This window comes from Daucus carota, chromosome 9 (genome assembly GCF_001625215.2).
Source record: "Daucus carota subsp. sativus chromosome 9, DH1 v3.0, whole genome shotgun sequence".
In the NCBI taxonomy this organism is placed as follows: Eukaryota; Viridiplantae; Streptophyta; class Magnoliopsida; order Apiales; family Apiaceae; genus Daucus; species Daucus carota.
In genome coordinates this window covers 44,493,877-44,509,695 of record NC_030389.2, presented here as the reverse complement: position 1 = coordinate 44,509,695, position 15,819 = coordinate 44,493,877, and the positions used below count along the sequence as shown (strand labels likewise).

General features: G+C 35.5%; 2 protein-coding genes across 8 annotated transcripts; one reads left to right on the top strand and one right to left on the bottom strand.

The window, feature by feature from the left end:
* Positions 1–4,977: 4,977 nt before the first annotated feature.
* On the top strand, positions 4,978–9,411 carry LOC108203097 (receptor-like protein EIX1). Of its 7 annotated transcripts, XM_064084552.1 has the most exons (5): positions 4,978–6,628; positions 7,642–7,737; positions 7,811–7,903; positions 8,117–9,059; positions 9,188–9,411. In XM_064084552.1, exons 1-4 carry the CDS (start codon positions 6,331–6,333, stop codon positions 9,043–9,045), a joined length of 1,416 nt encoding a protein of 471 aa, XP_063940622.1. In that variant the 5' UTR covers positions 4,978–6,330; the 3' UTR covers positions 9,046–9,059; positions 9,188–9,411. The 7 variants fall into 7 exon arrangements, with proteins under 7 accessions (XP_063940622.1, XP_017227321.1, XP_017227322.1 ...); XM_017371832.2 differs by having other exon boundaries at positions 6,779–9,059; XM_017371833.2 differs by having other exon boundaries at positions 4,978–7,903.
* Positions 9,412–10,478: 1,067 nt separating this feature from the next.
* Positions 10,479–12,975, bottom strand: LOC108201965 (aldehyde oxidase GLOX). The gene is made up of 2 exons (XM_017370314.2): positions 12,034–12,975; positions 10,479–11,830 (listed from the first exon to the last, which is right to left on the bottom strand). Exons 1-2 carry the CDS (start codon positions 12,573–12,575, stop codon positions 10,657–10,659), a joined length of 1,716 nt encoding a protein of 571 aa, XP_017225803.1. The 5' UTR covers positions 12,576–12,975; the 3' UTR covers positions 10,479–10,656.
* Positions 12,976–15,819: the final 2,844 nt, after the last annotated feature.

Sequence of the window (15,819 nt, the reverse complement as noted above, 5' to 3'; positions counted from 1 at the left end):
TTGATCTAGAAATCGGAACACCTTCACTAAAAATACCCCCTGTCTCAGATTCGGCAGTTGGTTGCTGCCTCGACCTGCAACCCCCTGTCATCACATTGCAGTCTCGAATTTGCTAACTTCTACACAGGATCTATCCTTTAGAACAAACATACTAACATAGTCTTCCAACTTCTATATTTGAAATGACTGCCATATAATTAGAAAGTTCAAAGCTCTTTCTTGTTAAATATAAAAAAAATCCGCGCAAAAAATCTTAGTAATCTATGTTTTGCTATTGAGAAATTTTGTGTTTGTCGTGGCAGTGTAATTACCCCACCTTCTTTTCCTCTGCAATTTTATAGACTTCTTTAATAAATTAAATTGTTTGAGTTTTAAAAATTAAAACGAACAGTTTTATTTTGTTGACGATATAATTCTACTGGCGTGATAGTCGTCAAATTAAAAAATCCTAACCTTACATAAAACTCTTCTCATTGTAATATAATAATAACTAAATAAATTGTATGATCAGCAAAGAAATTTCGAGCATTTCAGTTGATTAAGACTGTGTTCCATCAGCTCAAGGACATGCATGTTATCCTTAATGCTCGCATCATAATACAACACAGAATCCATGGAATTCAAAAAGAAAATGTTGGAATTGAAAGGAAGGCAAGAAAGGTATGTGTATATGTTTTAATGTAATGAAATGTTTGAGTTGATCTCTTGATCGAGTCCTCATTTTATAATTTATTTTTAATTTTTTTCTGAATACAAATTTAAACTGATTTTTTTTTTTTTAAAATAAGTTATACAACTACTCCCTCTCTTCTAATTGATCGTATACATTTGATGAGGACCCAGAGATAATAAAAGTGTAAAAAACGAATAAAGTTAGATTGAAAATGGGTAAAGTGGTGAAACTCATTTATATTTAATAATGAATTTGAGACGGTAAAAGAAAATAGTGAGTGTAATACTGTTTATATTATTATAAAATAGAGATAGTGGAAGAAATTAGTAAGTGTAAGTGCTTTATATTATTAAAAATTACTATTTTTGGAATGTGTAAAAATGATGAGAAATCGAAAAAATCATACTTATGGATTTTGCGGCAACAATTTGAAATGGATGTCCAAAAAAGCTTAACAAATACTCCCTCCATCTCATATTATGTGTCCTCTTTTGACTATTAGATGGTCAATTTGACCAAATTTTGACTATTAATTAAAAAAAATTTATCAGTTATTTTAAAAATCCGAAAAATGGATTTTGAAGGGGATTAAATATATTTTTTCTAATAAAGTAATTTTTTTAATCTTTTAGAGTCGGATGATATGTATAATTTGCGGTAAAAATCTAGTCAATTTGACTCCTTAATAATCAAAACAAGACACATAATATGAGATGCAGGACGTACACAGGCTCGTGAGTTATTCGGGAGCAACTCACATATCTTTATAGATCGGTACTTGCACAAAAGTAGAAATCCAGACGAGAGAGGCTGCTTGGCTAAGTTTAAGAAAAATGACTTTTTACTTAAATTAAATAAGCAGTAGATAAAGAGTGAGAAATAAATAAGTTAATAAAATGTTTGAAAAAGTAGTAAAAATTCTGAGAGAGAAGCTAGCATTCTCAAGTTTTTAAAAATGTATCTATTTATTTACACAAACGGGTTTAGAAGGCGGAAGCAAATCCTAGTTGGATTTGAGTTTAATAACTTTTTTATAAATAAAATCTCGGCTTGGACTCCGTATGTATTGCTCCTTTCACATCATTCAGGCATTCATCGTATTTTATTCTTAATTTCTTAACAATATACTCCTTCTGTCCCTCTCATTTCTTTACGGTTACTATTTTGGGATGTCCCTCTCATTTCTTTACGTTACTATAAATAGTACTCCCTCCATTCCAAAATAATAGTCGCTTTGACTTTGTGCACGTATTTTGAGATGCAAAAAAAATATACTTCTATATGTTATTTTTGAAATTTTCTTTTTCTGAATAAAAATAAAAATGTTAAACTTTTATCCAGAAAAAGAAAATTTCAAAAATAATGTGTAAAAGTATGATTTTTTTACACCTCAAAATACGTGCACAAAGTCAAAACGACTATTATTTTGGAATGGAGGGAGTAAGTTTTTCTCATCATTACACCCACTATCTTCCCCTACTATCTCATATTTAACAATAAAAACAACTATTACACCCACTACTTTCCTCTACTATCTCAAATCTAGTATTAAATATTGATAGGTCCCACCATTTTATCCACTTTTCATCTAATTTTACTCATTTTTCATAGTCTTGGTCTTGATTTTTTTTTTTTAAAAATAAGTTATACAACTACTCCCTCTCTTCTAATTGATCGTGAGGACACAGAGATAATAAAAGTGTAAAAAATGAATAAAGTTAGATTGAAAATGGGTAAAGTGGTGAAACTCATTTATATTTAATAATGAATTTGAGACGGTAAAAGAAAATAGTGAGTGTAATAGTGTTTATATTATTATAGAATAGAGATAGTGGAAGAAATTAGTAAGTGTAACTGCTTTATATTATTAAAAATTACTATTTTTGGAATGTGTAAAAATGATGAGAAATCGAAAAAATCATACTTATGGATTTTGCGGCACAAATTTGAAATGGATGTCCAAAAAAGCTTAACAAATACTCCCTCCATCTCATATTATGTGTCCTCTTTTGACTATTAGATGGTCTATTTGACCAAATTTTGACTATTAATTAAAAAAAATTTATCAGTTATTTTAAAAATCCGAAAAATGGATTTTGAAGGGGATTAAATATATTTTTTCTAATAAAGTAATTTTTTTAATCTTTTAGAGTCGGATGATATGTATAATTTGCGGTAAAAGTCTAGTCAATTTGACTCCTTAATAATCAAAACAAGACACATAAAAATAAATATATAATGTAAGTATACTTTATGGGATCCTTAAAATGCGTGCCAAAAAATAACGTAAAGAACCTGGTGGGACGGAGGGAGTACATGACTCTGTATTGGAGGCACAAAATATGTATTATAAAATTATAAATGTATTGTGTGCCACCTTGTGCACAATTATTTTTACACGCAGTTGTTTGCAAAATTATGTACCCTCTCGACTCCAAATTATTTCAATGAAATTTTATTATTCAAACTACACTTGTTTCAATGCCGATAATATGGCAAAATATTAGCAAATCATCAATATACTTATATATAGGAGAAACGAGGGGCGTGTAGGTGGCGCCTCTCACATCGCTCCGTTTTATTTTTTTAATTTTCTGGAATTTTTGGATGAAAAATAAAAATTAGAACTACCTTTTTTAGTTTCGGGTATATTAGAAGCAAGTTTCAGAATCTGATTTTGTTTCAGATTATTTATGGAATATAGTATCTTGAAAGTTTTAATCTGATTTTGTTTCAGATTATTCAATTATGGGAAAGACAGATTATTTATGGAATATAGTAGCTTGAAAATTTTAATCTGATTTTGTTCAGATTATTTAATTATGGGAAAGAGTAGCAAACAAGTCTCTCTCCACCTATAAATACCCGTATATATCGTAGTATTTTGGATCATCAAAACACAACCTCCTCTCTCAATACCACAAATCTACCCGATAGTTCTCTTACTCGAATTTTAAAGGAGAAGCGAGGGGCGTGTAGGTGGTGCATCTCACATCGCTCCGTTTTATTTTTTAATTTTCTGAAATTTTTGGATGAAAAATATCAAAAATTAGAAATACCTTTCTCTTGCTCGATTTTTAACTCGGAGGTGTCGTTATTCTGCAACGATAAGTGAAGGCTGTTACAGTAAAGGTTGTTGCAAGCAAATGGAGTTATAGACCGTTATATTAGAGTCGACAAATCCAAACACGGGAAAAGAATATAGTCTTGACAGGATATCGATGGTTGATGTCAATAAATTAACTATTAATGATGTATGTTTGTTGGTAATTCTTTTATAATATTTGTTTTGTTCATCGGACATGTTTGTTGTTGTTAATTTTTATATTATTTACTTTGTATACATGAAAAAATTATTCATGCATTATATGTTTGCTCCGTTCAAGCAACTTTTAAGAGGGTAGTTATATTTAAGTTAAATGTTTTTGTGCACAATCAATCTAAAAAAATTGGAGGAAGGTGACAATGTAAGAACATGATTACTTTTCCAAAAAAAATAAAATTTTAAGATTCGTCACACTTTAAATTGTTATTTACGTGTATAAATTTATTGTCATTTTTTCACCATGAATTATAGTCCAATTTTGCAATTTTATATATTAGTATTTGTATTACATCAAGATTTTTATAATATAAATTTATTTTATCGTACAAATATTAACTTGAAACATTAATATATTTTTTATAGACAGTCATAAAATTATTTTATTCTATAAATATTAATATTGGATCATTAATATAATTTTTATAAGCCGCCGCAACGCACGGATTCTCAACTAGTTAACAATAACAATGACACACGCTATTCTTGCACCACCCTCCTCTTTCATTGTTGCAACCTTTTTGACAAGGCTCCATACATGTTGAATTTCGTTTACAATGCATATCGTATCAGGATTTTCCATTTAATTCTATACTTTTCTTTTCACTGATCGACACGCATTTCAATACTCTTAAAATATGTGAGCATGATCGATAGTTCGGGCAAGCTTTTATCTTCTCTCACTAATCGAATCTCGCTTTGTTTTTTGAATTGTTGTTTTTAAAACTTATACTAAATCATAAATATATGTCATCTTAATAAATATATCTAATATATTAAATAAAAAAATTTATTTAACACATCCACAAAAAATATTTTAGATATTTATTAGTTATTTCAAATTTATTTTTAATTTCAAAACATATATCATTATATAATAAAATTAAATATAAAAATATACATATACAACCAAATATTAAGTGACTTTTGATAACATGCATAGAATAGTAATATATGTCCACGATAGCATTATAAACGCATCGACACACATAAAATAAAGTTGGAAGATTTCCAGATAGAACGTTGCTCCGCTGCAACCCAATCTCCAAACCCACCTTATCTTTCCACTCCCCTCCTCAGTCTCCCAAAACCATGTAACACACACTCCCAACCCAAACCATGCTCGAAACACCCCACCGTCACCACTTCTCCACCACAAACACCCTCCCCAAACCCCCCATCTCTAACCCCCGAAGAAAACTCCTCTCATTCCCATCCCTCTCCTCCAAAAACACCTCCCTCATTTCCCTCCCTCCCAAACCCCACAAATCCCAACTCCCCCCACCCCCCAATCCCCCCAATTCCATTCCCCCCTCCCCTCCCAATGCCGATTTCCAACAAAAACTCATTTACTTCGATTCCATCGGAATCGATTTCCTCTCCTTCCTCTCCTCCCACCCGCCCATTCTCTCCACTCCCATTCCCTCCATCAAATCAACCATCTCTCTTCTCTACTCGATTGGCCTCACTCCTCCTGACCTTCGCCGCGCCGCCTCGATGTGCCCCGAAATTCTCTCTGGTAATTTGCATCGAGTTTTAAAATGATATTTTTAATTTCAAATTTACAAATAGGTGATTAAAGTTTTTGTTAAATGTCTATTTTTTTTAAGATTTTATGATTTACAAATAAGTGATTTTAATTTTTACCGAATTTCAAAAAGACAATTAATTAAGTGATTTTAAGTTTTCTTAAGCTGGAACATGGGTAAGCAGAGTGGCAAGGTCTTTACATTGAAATTTGAAATGCCGTGTTCAGCGTAAAAAATTTAAGATGCTGGGCAATTTGGATACAGAGAATCTTAAGGTGGAAATTTCTAACCAGTCTTCTGTATATGCTTCTAATGGAATGGACCGGTTGTTCAAGGGGTCTTCCATTGAATTTATCCTCTAATGGAAAAGCCGTGTTCAAAGTTGAAGAGCCTATCTCTACCACCTGCATGCTAATTCATCAAATCTTCCATGTTCTTGTGCTGAGAATGTGTTCCGATATAAATTACAAATTTCAAGTTTGACAGATATTCAAGGAAAACATTTGACAAGTTCATGCTTTCCTAATTTTGGTTATAAGTTTCAAGTGGGCAGTATCTCTATTTAGCAAAAAAATAAAAGTTGGCAGTATCTCTGTCTCCAACATTTCAGGAAGCATTGTGTGAGACTAGTGTTCTGTTAATTCAACATTACTTGCCGTTCAAAGTTCAAACTAGGGCTGGCAATTTCATTATAAATACATATTCGAAGTTGAAGCATTCTACATCCGCTCACTGTTCTCTTTCTGGCTAGTCCCTCATATCATTTTGCATCTTCCCAAATTTCATTAGAATCATCAATACTTTGTATGTATATTATAGCTATGGCAATGCAAAATTATATCAGTTTCCTCCTGCTTGTTTGTGCATTTGGTGTTTTGGCAAATTCAGAGTTTGGTACTGGGAGTGTAGCTGGAGGCAACTTGCCTAGAAGTTGTGTTGAGAGTGAGAAACAAGCTTTACTACTCTTTAAGAATTCTCTTGTCGATGACTCGAGTTCTTTATCTTCGTGGGTTGGAGATGATTGTTGTGCATGGGAGGGGATTGGTTGCGACAACATAACCAATCAGGTCACACAACTTGAAGTTCGAAATGTCTTTTTAACAAGTAAGAAAATTCATCCTTCCTTGCTTGATTTGAAATATTTGACACACTTGGAATTGAGTATCAGCAGCTCACAAGGTATTCAAATTCCAGAATTTTTTGGGTCCTTTAAAGATCTGATTTATCTCAACCTCTCAAACTCCAATTTTGAAGGTTGGGTTCCTCAACATCTAGGAAATCTTTCAAAGTTGCAGTACCTTGACTTGCAAACTAATGAAGATTCTTATCAAGAGTTGAGGATGGATAGCATCCAGTGGTTATCCAAGCTTTCTTTGTTGCACCACTTAGATTTGTCTGGTGTAAATCTTTCTAGCGCCATTGATTGGTTCTCGTCTATAAACATGCTTTCTAAATCAATATCGGTGCTTCATCTATCTGGTTGTGCTCTACCCAGCAATATACCTCGTCATCTTTCTTTTATAAATCTCACATCTCTTGTTTCACTTGATCTTTCTGCTAACCGTTTTCACGCTTCTTTCCCTTCCTGGGTTCTTAACAATACTAACCTTGAACATCTTTTTCTCGGGTCTAATTATTTTCATGGTCTCCTACCTGAATCTATCGGAAGTTTGTCTGCTCTTTCTGTTCTTGATCTTGCAGACAATAAATTCCAGGGCACAATTCCTCTTTCTATTGCAAATTTGACATCACTTTCCCAACTTGATCTGTCAGTCACTAGATTAAGTAATCCATTTCCACCAAACATGGGCAATCTCACTGAGCTTAGATACCTCGGCATCGCGATGATGGGTCTAAGGGGTAGTCTGCCTGAAACATTTTGTCAATTGAAAAAATTAGAACATTTGGATGCCGGAGGCAATCGATTGACAGGACAAATTCCTGAATGCATTGGAAACCTATCAAATCTGAATGATTTGTCACTTACTGAAAATTCATGGGAGGGTTTTGTATCAGAGTATCACTTGATTAACCTCAGTAGGCTATTGTCCTTTACCATTTCTTCAGATTCTAACTTGATTTCTAATATAAGTTCTGAATGGGTTCCTCCGTTTCAGCTTCAAGTTGTAGATATGCATTCGCTCAAGATGGGTCCGAAATTTCCGCAATGGCTTCTCACGCAAAGAAATATTCAGTATTTACTATTGGCAAATGCAAGCATATCAGATACCATCCCAGTTAGTTGGTTTTCGAGTTTGTTCTCATCTCTTGAATATGTTGATCTAGGTGACAATGACATCCACGGGGACCAATTATCGCTAATTTCAGGAGCTTCAAATGTTTTAACAAGTGTGGATCTTTCAAATAATCGTTTATCGGGTAAATTTCCTGCATTCTTATGCAATCTGACTGCTTTGGCTTATTTAGAACTCTCCAACAATAACTTCACTGGAGAGCTTCCCCGCTGCTTAGGAAATTTGACACAACTGAATTATTTGGTGTTAATGAATAATAGCCTATCGGGTAATATTCATTTTTTAGGTTCTTTAGGGAGTCTCACATATTTAAACTTGTACAACAACAAGTTTTCAGGAAAACTTCCTCGGACCTTCCAAAACTTTTCGCAGCTGATTGCAATTGATTTGGGAAAGAATAACTTGAGCGATGTCCTCCCCACTTGGACTGCAGAGCAATCTCAGATCAAGTATTTGATACTCCGGTCCAACAATTTCTATGGTGAAATTCCTACACAGCTTTGCCAACACAAGTCACTTGAAGTATTGAACTTGGCAGACAACCAAATCACAGGAAACATTCCTTCTTGTTTTGGTAATTTTAGTGCCATGGTTAGAGGTCTCATCACTTATAATTTCTTAAACTATAGTACAAGAGGTGCAAAAGAATTTGAAATAGTTGATGAGACCAAAGGATATGAGCAAGATTACACCTCTACACTCAAGTATCTGGTTTCCATTGATTTATCAATGAATAACATCAGTGGAGAGATTCCCAAAGAGTTGATGGATCTTCATGGTTTACTAAATTTGAATTTGGCGGGTAATCATCTATCTGGAAAGATCCCCAACGAGATTGGAAAAATGGAAAACTTGATATTCCTTGATCTTTCTAGAAATGAGCTTCACGGACCTATTCCACACAGCCTGTCATATTTAAACTTTTTAAGCCAAATGAATCTCTCTTTTAATGATTTATCAGGAAGAATACCCTCTGGATATCAGCTTCAGACACTTGACGATCCCTCCATCTATGCTGGCAACAAGCAACTTTGTGGCCCTCCTATCTTGAAACCATGCGCTGCTGACACAGCTTCACATAGTGTTAACGACCACAATGAAGCTGATTCTGATCTCGATTCAGATGATGAGCACATGTGGATTTTTGCTGGACTTGGACCTGGTTTCGCAGTTGGCTTTTTGGGATTCTGTTTCACTTTGCATTTTTCAAATATTAGTATTCATGTTTCTATTTTGGCAAACAGGATCTTGAGAAGATATAGGTAGTCATGCACTGCGGAGTAAGTTCCATAACTGACCAGGTTTCATCTAACTAGTTCCTCTCCGACAAAAGCACACACAAAGAAGCACTTGATAGTAATAAATTGGTTGGAATATGTTGCACTGCTTAATTATATACTGCCTGCAGGGAATCCAGATTCGTCATCAAGTTGCCATCGAGCAGCAGGCTTGCATGAGGAGGATGATTCTACCCCCTACTAATTATCTATGTTCTGTTTCCTGTAACTCGAGTATTGCATATAAAAGGCCGCGCTATGCAGGCTAAATTCACTAGTTTATGTATCCAAACATTTATAGCTAAATGGGCGAGAAGAATTCTGTGAAATAAGATATCACATGCCTTAAAGTCTATCAGAAGCGTCTTAAGTCATCAATAGAAGCCGTTGATAATGTGATGATCGCCTGAAAACTGCAAATCTCACAGAAAACTGCTGACCAAAGTCTGTAGGATACTGAACTGATATAGTAGACAACTGCAAGTGACTAAAATTTGATGCAATCATGTAAAGGCATCATTAAATCAGAAGGGAAGAAGGGACTTAATGACCAAGAAGAAAGAGCTATTATTCAAAAAGATAACAGAAGTCGTCGATTTCATATTTTTGCATACATTATAACATACAAGGGCCGGAAAGGCTTCTGTTAGGCTCTTGCTCTAAGCGGCAAAACAAAATGTCATTGCAAGTATGTCCCCAAGTCTGTAGTAAACTAAAGGATTCATTGAATGCCTATCTGAAACTCTCGAATATCTGAACAGAGCAATGTGCAAGAGGCCAAGCTTACAAATTACAATCACTGCAATGATTAAGAAATCAGGTAGATACCAAAATTGTGCTAAAAATTCTTTCAATATTTGCTCAGGTCTCTACAAAATCAGTTTAGTAAATGGCTACAATGAACAAAATTAATACTCGGACATTAAAAGTACCGCCAGCCTCTCTCCCTATTTCTTGTCCTCTTCATCAGGATTTTTGGACCACTGCCTATTAAATTTATCATTCCATTTACCCGTAGAGCGACAGAAACCAGAAACATAAATGAAATCACTCATCTATGATGCACTGGCTACAGATTAGTCCCCTCCGTTATTGCAATGGGAGCTGCAGTTAGTTGAGATCAAAAGCAAGACAACAACTCTGGTCCAGACACTACAATGCATTGCCTATAACAATCTTTTGGATTGCGTTCCAGTAATTTCCCCCCGACAGCTGATATATTCACCTAATTAGCAGAATAATTGCATATGATCTCCGGCTACTTTAGCTACTTTACTAATGCAGGCTTCATTTGCATTATGCTGCCTAAGCACATTGATAAATTCAATTTTCAACTCAACAATGGCTCTCTGGAGACCATATGAATAATTTTGTTCCTCGTACTCTGTATGCCAGAGGATTAAAGTTTCCAGAGTTCAGATATCAACTGTAAAATGCCATATAATACAGATTCTTCATCACATCATCATTAATACATTACAAGCAATTAATAAAGATATAATTAAATGAACTGATAACTCAAACCTCAATCCATTGCACTATTGCAGTACAAATTATGTTCAACTCTATAGTTTTCCAACAAAAAGAAGACTAATCCTCTCTATACATTCATCTTAATCCACACACAATGACTCGGAACACCCTCATTCACCACAAACAACATATAATAACCAGGAGGTGCCACATTCCGCGATGAAGGGGCAGAAACAGTAGCCTTATAAGCAACATCCGACAACTGCTGCACGTCTGAGGAATCCAACACTAACAACCTCTGATTCATTGCAAAAGAGTGCGTCGTAAAGGAAGGTGCTATCATTACTACATTGATCACTCCAGTCTTAACATCCTGTCCTAATGAGAACATCACAGAAAACTGCTGACCATAGTCTGTCGGATACTCAACCGAAATAATCGAGGGCTGCAAGTGCCTTAAATCAGCTGCAAGATAAGGGGGTGAAAAGGCCTCTAAGCTCAACTCAGTAGGGTACTTCACATTACTGAAATTATACTGAATATGAGGATTACTACCACCTACCAAAATTCTACCATCTGGCAACAATGTAGCAGCAGAATGATACATTCTTGCTATTATAGTAGGGTTCAGCACAGTAAATCTTTTTTTCGGGTCCTCCACGTCATTCGAGAACAAAATTGGGTACAAAACCGGATCTTCGGCCCTCTCCCACCCGGCCGTGCCCCGACCCGCTCCATTTAAAATAACCACATCCCCGGTAGGGACCAACAACATATCCGGCATAACCCGCCCCATGGGCATTTCCTCCATGACCCATTTAGGATCCGGATCCGAAACTTTTAACCGCCCACAAGAATTCGAAGCTGCCACGTACTCACCAACCCGGGCCTTCAAGTAGGCCCCACCGTAGGACCCACCACAAATCATGACCTCAGCTTCAGGGAAAGCCTCTCCTGCCTTTAACTTCAAGGGCAGCAAAACTGATGACCCTGTAGCAGGGTACGATCTTTTCGCTAAGGGAATCACCGGGTACTCTTTAAGTACCCGGTGATTCGTATAATCCAATAAAACGGACCGTTGGTTCGCGAAAATAAAAAGATTTCCGTCCGGTAAAACATGCAAAAACGGATAAAGATTGTTCTCCTCTTGAAAATCACTAGTTTCTCGCAAGAACTTAAGATAAAAATCTCCATTTAACGTTACATTTTCTTGATTTTTCGGAAAAAACTCGTAGCTAAAAGCCCTTCTGCCACCGACAATTATGATCCTCCCATCCGGGAGTATTTGATTCGATGCATACCTATTCAAAAAATAAAATAATAAGACAATTATATTCGATTAACACAACAAATTCAAGAACACGAAATAAAAAGCGACAATAAGTCAATTACATTCGATTAACACGATAAATTCAAGTATACGAAGTAAAAAGAAATAATAAGGCACAATAATAATGCAATTATATTCGATTAACACGATAAATTCAAGAATATTAAATTATACCATCTTTGCACGGTTAAGTTCTGCTCAAGTTCAATCCAGTCACATTGTTCGTCGTCGCACGGGGAGAACTGCCGGATCTTTTTAGCTCCGGCGAGGTACCCGCCGGTCTGAAGTAGGGTTCCGTCGGGGAACACGGCGGCAGATGAGCACCAAAAATCTGTTTGCACCATGAGTGGCCTATAGGTGTTTAAGGCCACGTCGTAAGATATCGAGTGCGCGGTGCAGTCGATGTCGATGATCTCGTCGTTGTATCGGCATTTGCCGGAGGGGAGGGAGAGGTTGGAGAGGCCGAAGTCAGTGCGGTCAAAGATGATGAGCTTGTTGTTGTAGAGGAGTTGCATGTGCATGGCGGAGATGCCTATGGATTTTTGGAGTAGGGCCCACTGGCCTAGGGCTGGAGAGGTTTCTTGGGGGTTAGGGTAAGTGGGAGAGGGTGGTGAGGGGGTGGGGGGAGGGTGGGTGTTGCGGTGGGGTTTGGAGAGAGAGAGGGAGAGATAGAGAGAGATGAGAATGATGAGGTAGGAGAGGTTCTTGAATGCCATGGAGAGAGATTTAATTTTCTTGCAGTTTTGTTGGTTTCTTGAAAAGAGAGAGACAGGTATTAATGCAGAGTGTGCAGAGAACGGGAGAGATTTATAGATAAAGACAGAGGAGAGAGATTAGCAGAGAGAAAAAGAAAGAGATTAGGAGAGAGAGGAGAGAGAGATTGGGAGAGAGTGAGGGAGAGGGAGAGAGATTGGGAGAGAGTGAGAGAGAGGGAGAGAGATTGGGAGAGACTGAGAGAGAGAGGGAGAGAGATTGTGAGAGAGGAGAGGGACAGAGGGACAGAGGGAGAGAGATTGGGGAGAGAGAGACTAGAGTAGTTCTTGAAACATAAAGACTTAATGGGGGAGAGAGATAAAAGACTGCACGCGGTAAATCTTGGATGCATAACTGTAAATAGCAATCAACGTATGAAGATATAAGCAGAGATCGAGTTGAGATTATTGGTCAAACGACTCAAAAGCTACATTCACAATGATTGAGACAAAAAGGAAGCTGCCATTCATGTGCAGCTACAGCATGGTAACTAGGCAGATGTGTTCGTGTAAATTAAAGAAAGAACTAGCGGAGTAAATATTTTTACTAGTTTTACTTTTAAGTCAAAGATGTGAAAAAAAGTTGATTTTAAATTTTTTGATGTTTTTAAACGAGTAAATTGCGGAGAATTTGGTCGACAGGACTTGTGAAAAAGGACACTAGTGGTGGTTGGTTGTTCAATTTTAGACGTTTATTTTTTTTTTTATAAATTTTCATTTTAAATGTGCAAGATTTTTATTTACTACTCTTCATGCTCTGATGTTTCTATGTTGCAAACGGCAGGAATTGTATATGTTTCAAAAACGCTAATTTTTTTATTCTGAATAAAAATATAATTTTTAAAATTTTTATTTAAAAATAAATTATAAGACTATATTTTATAAAATCCTTAAAATGAGTGCTATGAAAAAATTATATAAAAAAAGAGTGGTACCCAACAAGTAGGGTATCCCATTACCATCATTCACTCATATCTTTATCGCTCGTGTGAAGAATCCGATACGAGATAATTTCACAAAATAATTTCAGAAAATAGTTTGATAAATACATATTTTTTGACATATTTATAATTTGATTATTTCAGATGGGAAGGGAAAAGTAAACATCTACCAAAATGGGCAGAGTAATGACTTATTGACTTGTACAGTTGATTTAAGGACGTACTATAAATTACTACTGCATTAACTTTTCTTCAGTACACACCCAGTTGGACTATTAAATCAGACAACTGTCCCTCCAAAAATAAAAATACGAATCGGTTACTTAACATGATATCGAAGTTATTCGACTTGAGTTTTGATTCTGTATTTCCATTGTTATTGTCGGCGTTGATTAAAAATTACAATTTACCGGAGTCAGTATAATTCCCACAATCTACAAACAGATAACCAGAAGACAGGACAATTTTTTCTATTTTCCATACGTTTCAGTTGAGAATCAGGCCAAGAAAACCGAACAAACAAGAGCTTAAAATTCCAAAGATGACATGAACATGGAAGAAAAATGCTAGTATTGCCAGAACAGTTTTGTGCACATCTGCTAAAACAGTTTTGTGCATATCTGCTAAGAAGCCTCATCACTAGCTGGACTCAATTCCTCTTGCTAAGACAGCTCATTTTGTTTGCATCCTTATGTGAACACAGACAAATAATCTATCGAGTAAAATATAAACTGGTAGCCAGATTTTATCCATTTTTTCATTTTGGTGGACCGTTTTTTGAGAAAAATAGATTTTTTTCCTCAGAATAGCGGCCCTTGACCATTTCTTTGAATGTATACAATGTCGGCGATCTATTTGTAAATTTGAAAACTTTGCCACTAAAATGTGAAAACGGATAAAGTTCAGTCACCATTTTAAATTTTATTCTGAGCTATCCGTACATCAGCACAAAAGCTACTATAGATATTGTACAGACTGTGTTCATGAAATGCCAAAGATGGAGACAAATTCATCGAAGATAAATATAATTTCAGACAGGAGTTAGATGCATTTTAACCGCTGATATTGAATGAAGCTTGCATTTGTGACACCGTTTTTGTTTCAATTGACATTGAAGCAATTTTATGACCTCAAGCGAGCGTTTATTTTAGATCTGTCTCATTACAGATGACTTGAATTATGTAAATGCATGAAGCTGCAAATGCTGTTGAGTATTGGTCCACTGAGTATTCATTTTTAATTATCTCTTGAAGAATCAGATAAATGTTGAAAAGTTTACTAAGTTAACCATTATGACCTAGGCAGAAGCATTTCAAATAGGTGAAATTTGATGATTACTCCAAAACAACTTGTTAATTTTCTGCAGACACTCCAGCATATAAGCCGCCATGACCGATGAAAAACACATAGTTTCTAAAAAACAGAAGTACATATCTGATATTAACCAATGATTGAACATGAACATAGTCAGGAGCGGATTTAGTAAGAGACATGGGAGTATGTGTCCTCACTAATTTCTGATTTTTGATATTTTTTCATCATTCTAAATTCTACAAAATTAGTGTCCTCAGAAAATTTGAACATATATATATATATGTGTTTTTCCGAAATTTTGCTTTTTGTACCCTGAAGGAATAATCCTAGATCTGCCTCAGAACACATCCGTGCCCAGTTTTTTCATTCTTATACTTTCGGGTTTTGACAGTCTGCAGGAGCAGCACAACTAGTGATTATGAAATTATCTTCAGATCTGTCCTTTTATTTCCAAGACAGACAAGAAATCATAGGATACTAATCCTATGATTTAGGATACTCTAGCAGGCAAAGGTAAATATATTATAAGCGATCAAAACAAATAAATTCCTCTGAAACTGTGTTGATGATCCGGGCTCTGCCTATTTGAAGAAATTATAATTGCGACGCACTGGAAAAAATTTAATTCTGGCACTGGATGAATAACATGATACGTCAACGTCAAATTTAATAGGTGAAATCCAACTGATAACCTGTTATCACTTGCTGACTTGCGTACACAATGGGCATGTTTGGTAAGTATGGGTCAGTTCTGCAATACAATAAAGTTTCTCAAGTCGCCCGGGATCTAATAACAGAAACAACCTATATGAATCAAGCAGATTCAGGAGTCAGCCACAGCTCACAATATTAAGCTCTCTTGGCCCTATTTTTAAAAATAGTAAGGCTGCAGTAAGAGGACTAATACACCTGATGGCTGATACAGAAAATCAGTCTGCGAATACTAATCGCGC

Coding starts and splice junctions, on each gene's coding strand:
- LOC108203097 (XM_017371829.2), top strand. CDS start 6,331: ATGTATATTATAGCTATGGCAATGCAAAATTATATCAGTTTCCTCCTG.
- LOC108201965 (XM_017370314.2), bottom strand. CDS start 12,575: ATGGCATTCAAGAACCTCTCCTACCTCATCATTCTCATCTCTCTCTAT. Junction 11,831..12,033: donor AACTTAACCGTGCAAAGATG/GTATAATTTAAT, acceptor TTTTTTGAATAG/GTATGCATCGAATCAAATAC.